Source organism: Ostrinia nubilalis, chromosome 9 (assembly GCF_963855985.1).
Source record: "Ostrinia nubilalis chromosome 9, ilOstNubi1.1, whole genome shotgun sequence".
Lineage (NCBI taxonomy): Eukaryota > Metazoa > Arthropoda > Insecta > Lepidoptera > Crambidae > Ostrinia > Ostrinia nubilalis.
The window spans coordinates 301389-310832 of NC_087096.1; the positions used below are offsets into that span (position 1 = coordinate 301389).

General features: G+C 41.8%; 1 protein-coding gene and 1 long non-coding RNA gene across 2 annotated transcripts; both read left to right on the top strand.

Annotated features, from left to right (window-relative positions):
* The first annotated feature begins 466 nt into the window (after positions 1 to 466).
* Positions 467 to 4043, top strand: LOC135074781 (DNA polymerase I-like). Its single transcript, XM_063969163.1, has 9 exons — positions 467 to 1522; positions 1611 to 1730; positions 1823 to 1943; positions 2069 to 2303; positions 2390 to 2511; positions 3266 to 3385; positions 3460 to 3590; positions 3676 to 3785; positions 3913 to 4043. Exons 1-9 carry the CDS (start codon positions 636 to 638, stop codon positions 4041 to 4043), a joined length of 1977 nt encoding a protein of 658 aa, XP_063825233.1. The 5' UTR covers positions 467 to 635.
* Positions 4044 to 7491: 3448 nt separating this feature from the next.
* On the top strand, positions 7492 to 8493 carry LOC135074883 (uncharacterized). The gene is made up of 2 exons (XR_010257897.1): positions 7492 to 7584; positions 8040 to 8493. It is a non-coding gene; the product is annotated as an uncharacterized LOC135074883 (long non-coding RNA).
* The last annotated feature ends 951 nt before the right edge of the window (positions 8494 to 9444 follow it).

Genomic DNA, 9444 nt, shown 5'->3' on the forward strand with positions numbered 1-9444 from the left:
TGTTTAGAAAAGGCGAGTATTTACAAAGGACATCATCGAAATGAGGTTATGCAGCCTAACCAAGCATTCAGGTAGGTAAAACTTACATGTAGTAAGTTATATTTAAAACTATTATTAACTACTTACTTTAATGGTTTTATTTGAATATAGCCTTATCCCATTTTTCTTAGCCTTCTCAAGACTTGACTAAAACAAAAGTTTACTAACAACTGCTTTTAAAATATACGTCTTACATGTAGACGACTACTCGTCTACATTAATCTATCTACATCCTATGCATTAACCTATCTACATAGGTAAAAAGTTTTATTAATCTAAGGGTAAAAATAATTAAATAACTATTAACTTTGTTAAGGTCTGGTATAGATATTTTTAGTCTGAATATCTTATAGTACCTATTTAGGATTAAGGAATAAGTATATTGCAGGGATTTAAACAAACGAGTCAAGAATTCAAACTACCAAAATGATTCGTTTGATTCATTTGAACAAACCGCCATTTCATATCATAGAAAAAAGTGCACATTGAAATTCCTTGAAAAAGAGACCCCGATTGCTTCTACTCCGTTTAAATTGTTGAACTACAAAGCAACGGTCGAGAAAAACGACACTATTCTTAGCAGGGACAACCTAGTGATGTCAGCAATCGAATTTAATAATAATTCCACTCATACTTATTTCGATGGACAACCTGGATTGAAAATAACCGATCAGAATACCGTGGAAAAACGAGTGGACGCAATACCAGTAGTAGATCTAGAGTCTCCTCGCGTATCGCCAATTAATATAATAGACGTATCATGGAGTAATATGTTTGATACAGATTTATTTCAGGATAGCATTGATCAACTTCATAATAATGAAAGCAGTAAAGAATGCTTGACAACTATTGGAGACAAGGAAAATGTTATTTTGGTTGAACCAGAGACAGTCGTTGAAACATTTAAAAAACCTAACATCAAACGGAAGAAATCCGATAACTTAACTAAACCCAAACCTAAGAAAGAGAAAAAGCTTACCGCATCTAATAGTAAGAATATTAAAATTTCTAGAGAAGAAAACTTTAAGAAAGTGGTTAAGCATTGGTTAAATGACGTTGAAAGTAATTCATTACTCAATATTGCTGAACCAGATACTACAGAGCAGATTCTAATAAACGATAAGGAAGAAAGTGATAAAGTTGTTCATCCTAAAATTAGTATATCCAAAGAAAAAACAAAGAAAAGGGTTGTTCAAGCACAGTTAGCGAATAAAGAGGGGAAGATGAAGTTCCGAAAACCAACAAATGAAAATGCCAATGACGACAAAGAAGTTACTGCTATTGATGATAAGCGAGGCAAAGACTTCAAAGAGGTAATAAAAGAAAAAAAGAAGAGCAAGTTTGTGGCTCCAATAAAATCTCAAACTCCTGTTAAAGATCAGACTTTCGAAATTCTGAGCTTAGATTCAAATAACTTGGAAATACACGCTAACACATTGACTGACATAGCAAATACCGACGTTTTCCTGGTGATAACTTATAGGTAAAGGATAATAAAGTAAGATAAGTTTATGTATTACTGACGCTCTTACAGCAATTCTTACTGAACCTTTATTAAACTATGCTTTCAGAAACGGTTTCTGCCAGTTGAACTGTAACTACACCGAAGATTCTTGTGTTTCCGAAGGGATACTAATTCATGCGAATGATGTCTTCTTCTTTTTTAAAACTTTTGATTCGATTCACTTACGGTTTGTATAATCAATAATTTCATACCTGCTGTTTGTCATTGGATTTATGTACGCCCCGGTATAAGTTGTGTAAGGCATCAATATTTTTTCAGAACGTTACTAGCAAAAGTTTTGGAAGCTAATACGATCGTCTGTTTTGATGGCAAAAGTGCTTTAATTTTCTTGTCTCTCCTGGATATCAATGTGAAGCCTTTAGCAATATGTGACACAAAGGTGAATACCTAAGTACCTACCTACTCAACCAAAATGCATTTGTTAATATTTATTGCCTAAATGAGTTTGAATTCATGAATAACCTTGGCTGGTTACTTTTCTTTTGATACATAATATTTTTTCAGATTGGAGGAGCTCTCTTAGACCCCGACAATCCGCCCGAGTCGTTCGCGGACTTGCAGAAGCTGGTGTCTCACGCGGCCGAGTACACCATCGCCACCGACTGCGCCCTGCAGAAGGCAGCCTGGTACACGACGCTGCTGAGAGAAACCACCTCGAAGCTCAGAGACCTACTGATCGAACACTCTTTGACGAATATCTTTGACAACGTGGAAATGCGGTTGTTGCCCATTATTGCGGGTACTTAATAATTTTTGAGAAAAAAACTTTTTTACCCAACTGCGCCAGAAGGAGGGCTATGTTTTTACGTTAAATTTTTCCAATAGACATGGAACGCCGGGGCGTGTACGTGGACATGGAACAGCTGAAGTCGATGGAGCGTGTCCTGGAGGCGAAGATGAAAGCGGCCGAGCAGGAGTGTCACAAGGCCGCAGGGAAACAGTTTCAGGTAGGGTGAGCTAGTCCAAATGAAGATATCTGCTAGGTACCTATATGATAATACCTACAAACTACTTTGATCTTTGATTCGTAATGAATTACAAATCGATGGGTGCCGGGAATAAAGCCACAATCGACAAAACACAATTTTACAGGAGAAGAGATTAAGTGTCAATTTTGAATAATTCTAAACTACGAGGCGTATCAAAACGGTTTGTATATCAAAGGATGCGTTATTTTTTCTGGAGTAACATTTAATGTGCATAAGATTATAGTGCTTAGAATATACTTTAAAAAGGTAGAAATACATATTGCCGCTTCATACATTGAAAGTCGGTTCCGTAAGAGTCCATTGTGGTTTTATTCCGGTAAAAAGTGTGCAATTAATCAAACAGCAATAGTGTATTGCAGCCTCGGGCGCTGATCTGAAGGATACAGTAATAGCCGTTTGCTTGTAGAAGATTTAAATAAAAGTTGTAGCATTGTATATGACACGATTATTCCGGTCAACAAGTTTTAAATGATGAATGGGAATAACGATTCAATATCCATAGTGCTTTTGGTAAATCAGGCAGTTTCAAAGATAAAATTCTGAAAAAAATTCAATAGGTGTATAGGGACCCGCAGTTTACTAAAATCACTTAATCGGAAAACTGCTGCTATGGCTATTGCGGCTTTGTTCCAGGCACCCATCGAAATGATGTTTTTTGAATTTTTGCTAACCTTCTGTTCACCTTTCCAAGCAGTGCTATCTTCAATTTCAGGTAAACTCTCCGCTTCAGGTGCGCGCGCTGCTATACGACGAGCTAAAACTGGACGAGAAGTGCAATGTTAAGATCAGCGCGACACTCGCCAAGGGAGCAAAGTCAACTTCCGAGGCTACTGTTAGTTTTTTTTATGAAACCACAAATATAGGATATTTTAAGTAAAAAACTAACTTGTTCTGTTGTTGATACAGTTGCGGAGCCTAATGTCCGTGCACCCGCTCCCCAAGTGGATCCTGGAGTACCGGCGCCTGCACAAGGCTCACGCCACCTTCCTCACTGGCATCGCCCAGCATGTTAAAGATGGAGTCGTCAAACCAACTTGGTACGAATATTTCAAAAGCATAAAACTTTTGCGATGTTCTGGCTGCAAAAGGTTTAAAATATGTACTAATCCTTTCATTTTATAGGGTACAGACGGCAGCTGCAACGGGACGGATTGCCTCCAACAACCCTAACTTGCAGGCTATTCCCAAAGCACCATTTAACCTCATCATGTTTCCAGAATCCGAGGATGTAGGTATGTTCTTTTTAGGACACTGCCTGTTTATTTCCACTTCTTACATCACTTTCTCTTTATTTCAAAGGCTGTTAATTAATAAATGTTCACTGAAATTCTCTTACATTCAGTCTTCCAATTCCAAGAGTACCAACTCACAAATCCCTCCGCCACCCATGGTTCTTCCTTCTGCCTCACGGCGCGGCGTATGAACCGAATCTCGGGAGAGCGCGCGAGTTCTTGCTCGAGCGAGGCTCCTTTCCCCGGGCGCCTTGCTGAGGGCTATCGTTTTAGCGCTCACCAGTTAGCGCCACTGTAGAGTAAGGTCCTGTCACTTGCTAGTAGCGAAGACAGTGGCACCAACTGGTGAGCGCTAAAGTGGTAGGAGGACTATCGCATTTGCACTCATCAAGATGGCGCCACTGTAGAGTAAGGTCCAAAGGGTACTACAAGGTTCGAGACTATATTGATGACAAGGATGCGTGGTCAGTTCAGTCTGCACATATTTGATGTACTTAAATTTGACTATTCTTACCGTTAGATAATTCCTGGCAATAAGTGGTGACTGAGTTTGTTCCGGCGTTTCTTCTCAGCACTTGCCATATGTTTGTCTCGAAGCGCTGGTAGGGCCCAAAAGATAAGGAGACATGTAAAGTGCCCCATAAGGGCTACCTTTTCTTTTTTTATTATTTTCTATTGACGTTCATAAGTGCCACTTGTGGTCTAAACTGAATAAATATTTTTGATTTTTGATTTTTATTTTGATTTAGGTCCTGTCAATCGCCAGGGGTGCCAACTGTTAAGTATAAAGATGATAGCCCTCAAATCCCACCCATGGTTCTTCCTGCCTCACGGCGTACGAATTACCAACTCACAGTTTACATATCTGAAAAGTGCTTGATCATAAGTTTGTCCCCAAGACAACCCCTTGCTGAACTTCCGGTCGGTGTACACGGCGCGCGCCGGGCACGCGCTGCTGGCTGCGGACTTCCGGCACGTGGAGTGTCGCGTGTTCGCGCACGCCGCCGCCGACTCCGCGCTGCTGGCCGCGCTCGCCAGCGACCAGGATCTCTTCAAGGTCCTGGCTGCCAAATGGTGAGGATTCCTTCAGACCAGAAGTTGCTAAATTTACTGCTTTCAGGATTAAAATTGATTGATCACATGGTAAAGTGCAGGGTAATTTTACAACAGGAGGTACGTCATGATGTACCTACTGTTGTAAAATTGATGTACTGTACATCATGATATATACAGAAGATTCCATGGCACTTGTTTTTTTTTTATCCACAACGAGGAAACTTCTGCATCTCACCTAGTGATGATCAGGTCGAATGTGGAAACGATCTTCGTCCAGAATCTTCAACCACAGAACCTAGAAACTGGCTATCTTATCTTACCTCCAACTGCTGGAATAACAATCCTGTTAAAATTGATGATATGGCGATAAACTTAGGTAGGATGGTGGTAGCTAGCCAGTAGGTACCCACCAACCAAACCGAAAAAAAAATGCTCCATTATGAATCGAATTCAATACGTAGACTTGAAGGCGTGGTCATACCACTAGATCTAGATACGATTTTTTTTAACCACAACGAGTAAGCTCTTAGCCTGTATCTCACCTGATGGTAAGTGATGATCAGGCCGAAGGTGGAAGCGAGCTTCACCCGGAATCCTCAACCACAGAAGAACTGGCTATCTTACCTCTTACTGCCGGAACACAACAATGCTGTTAACATTGTTGTTATGGAGGCAGACTTAGGTAAGATGGTGGAAGCCATGCGTACTTAGAACCCCCAAGGAAAACGCAAACGTGGTCGCCCCAAGCAAACTTGGCGGCGCACTGTGGCAGACGAGGCGAAGAAGATCGGCAAGACTTGGAGCTAGATCAAACACATAGCTCAAGACCGAACGCGATGGAGGACTGTTGTGGACGCCCTCTGCCCCATCTAGGGGACATAGGACCATAAGTCAAGTAAGTCATGCGGACTTAGAACAAGCCCTACCACTAACTATTGTAAAGATTAAGATAGTGTACCTAACAAATGCCGAGAATAACTCCCCAGGTTGAACAAGCCCGAGGCGGCGGTGTCGAGCGCTGACCGCGAGCGCACCAAGCGCATCGTGTACGCCAGCCTGTACGGCGCGGGCGCGCGCAAGCTCATGGAGATCCTCGACGTCAGCTACGACCAGTCGCTGGCCATGACTGCTAGCTTCAACAGTTCGTTCAACTTTCCTATTTTGGAGTGAATTTTAATAATTTCCCATCCACCACTAATCGCAACCCCCTAGTGACCTCATGTGAGGATCCAAAGTCCGCCTTCAAAAATAACGATAGTTAGGCCAATGTGATGCTGCCTGTTCTTTTACCCTGCTGACAATTACTATTGCTTACCGTTTTTTCGGAGGTTGAGCACAATCGTCCATTTCAATTTAGCAGCATGAAAGTAGAGTTTGGATCACTAGACATAATTTTCAGTAGGTACTTACTAAGTTCTATCCACTTGCGCAGTTTGAAGTTTGAGAGCCCAAGTTTCTGATGCTCTGTTCGGTAGTTGAGTATGTGGCTGTAAGGCTTGTATCACAAGGACCACAACCACACCACACCGCTGCACCGTCGCGACAAAAAGTGCGGCTTCTTGCGGTTATTACATGTTGTGGTAACGACAGAATGTGGATGTGGTTGCATTGTCGTTACAGTGTCATGTACACGGTGTCGCTGGTAGTTGCGACGTGGCTGCGATATGGTCAGTACCAGTATCACACATGCGGTCGATATTGATCACGCCTACACAGTACACAGCTGCGCCCACTCACGCGTTAAGGTTGTGGTGTGGCCCAGTGCTGACGTCACGCTTGTCTCAGGGACGTTCCCATCGCTGCGATCTTTCGGGCAGCGTGTGGTGGCACAGGCCCGGACCGAGGGCGGACGCCTGCGGTCGCTGGGCGGGCGCGCGCGGCGCCTGGCGGGGCTGGCCAGCGCGGATCCTGCCGCGCGCGCGCACGCCGAGAGGCAGGCTGTTAACTTCATCGTGCAAGGTAGGTACTGTAGGCACCTATAGGTCACATAACAGTCAGTGCCCGAGGTATGGGAGCGGTACAGGAGGGGTGACATTGATACTATGACTGACAGAGCATAAAAATCTGGAAGCCTAACTGAAGTCTCGCTGACGGTTGACATCTCAAAAACGTCCATCCGTACCGCTCCCACACCTCAGGCACTGACTAAATAAAGGACAGGACCTTAGGTATATTTAACTAACAATAAGAACACCTTCGGTGAAAACATTACTTACCTGATGCGAGACGTATCTGGATGCGAGTAGCGCAGACAGTTCTTCGTGGAAATCCTTGGGGGGAGGTCATTCTCCAGCAGTGGATGTCATTTGGCTGAACAGAAAGAACGAACGAACGCGAGACACTTTCGTTCGTTTGAGCCGAATGACGTCCACTGTTGAACAAAGGCCTCCCCCAAGGATTTCCACAAAGACCGGAGACACTAATGCCCATTTTCACCATCAGTCCTTAATTTTTAAGTGATCCCTATGGTAACAAATAACAGGTATTTTGTTTTCATAGGGGTTACCTAAAAATTAGGTATTGATGGTGAAAACGGGCATAAGTTTACTAAAATTGTGCGAACGAAAGTATCGCCTCTTTTTGTGTACCACGTATTCCTTCGACGCAGGCTCCGCAGCCGACCTGTGCAAGATGGCGATGGTGGCGACGAGCGCGCGGCTTGGCGGCGCCGCGCACTTGCTGCTGCAGATCCACGACGAGCTCGTCTGGGAGGTGCACGAGGACGACCTGGAGAGAGCTGCTGGTATGTTGATGCATCATTTCAGACAACTGCAGAACACTGTTACACGTAAACTTACCCAAGGAGTGCCAAAGAACTTTATCTCATCATCATCTCAGCCATAGGACGTCCACTGCTGAACTCCCCCTAACCTAACCTATCTTTATTTTATCCATGTAAGTAGGTTGATTATGTGCGTTCAATTCTGTAACTTCTCTTCCACTTGAGTTTGATTCTGGAGATGTGAAGCTGGTGAATTGGTCCACGAGTGGTGAGAATTTGCCACGCAATAGTGAACATGACAGCAGTTGAGCAAGTGTTGAGTACGTTCCATCAGATGCTCGACTTTACAGAACCAGTCTCAGCTCGAACATATTCTACCGTCTCCGAGTTCGGGTTAAATTTCCATTGCTGGAGACGACCTCGAAGAAGTAAATTTCCGTAATATTGTAGGCACATAACAATAATCTGTTCTGCAGCGATAGTGAAGGAGGTGATGGAAGGCTGCGGGCACGCGTGCGGTCTGCCCTCGCTGCCCGTCAACGTGGCCGCCGGCCGCAGCTGGGGCACGCTGCTTCCTCTAGGGCTCCCGCAGCAAGCGTAGACAATACCTGACGCAGCGGTGACCGGACTGTGGCAAAGATGACGCTTAAGCTAAGCGTCCACTTGTCGGTATCGTACGCAACGGACGCATCGTACAAAACATCGTACGATGCGGACAGGTGGACGCACTTATATAAGTTTCTATATAAATAATATTACGATCCGTTGCGTGCGATACGTCCGATGCGTACGATACCGACATGTGGACGCTAGCCTTTAGGCCACAAAAACACAAAGTGACATTGTTAATATACTGCAACTGGTAGTTCAAATAGTTTTAACTCTCTTTTTCATAGATTGTCAACGATTTTAATAAAAACATGAAAGTTTTTAATATTTTTATTTACTAAAAACACAAGTTTTAACATACAAAATATTTATTATGAATAAAATTTAAATCTAATACAAAATATGGGATTCATGACTTCATTTACTGGAAATACATTGATTGAAAATTAAATGAAAATGGTAAGACCATGAATGATGGTGGACTATTTTAAATATTGGCAAGAAGTGTTTCATGTCAGTAGTCATGAGTTATTTAAATGTTAAATACATATTTTATGTAAGAAAACCTAAACCTGAAAATAGTGAATACAAAAGTATGTAATTAATTAATTAAATGTTTTAATTCATTCTCTGATTTAAATAGATAATAATAAGTTTATTTCTGGAAAGACTGTTGTTTGTGTTTGTGCGTTAAGTTTTTATTGTTGTAGAGAAAGCGCGACACATTAGGGAAGACAGAGTTGAAGCCGAAAGGCTCCTATGGGAGGAACAAATCTTTTAATACTTGTTTTTTTGTTTGTCCTAACACATCCAAGGTTTTAATTTAATATCATACTTACCCAACATAAATTACATTTAGACATAGTAGCAGTCAGTGTAATTTTAATTGTGGTGTTCAAACATTTCAAAATTAGACTTTATGTGGATGGTTATCTAAGATAATCAAACGGTAGCATGAATCGCGGTAAGAAAATAATTCTTCTGATTGTTAGTATTTGAAAAAATATCACTATTTTTGATCAGTCACCTTAGAGTATTAAGGCGTTCGATAAAATAACCATACATTGACTAGTGGGTATTTATATCAAGAAGAGTCAAATAATGATACTCATTACATACAAATAACAATGTAAAACACTAGATTCCATAGTTTTTAACGTAGTATTTTCTTCTCAAACCTTATCACATTTTGCCTCACGATAATTAAGCTTATTAATATTTAAGTACATTAAAAATTATGCAATAATAACCTATTAACCTAATAAATTTTAA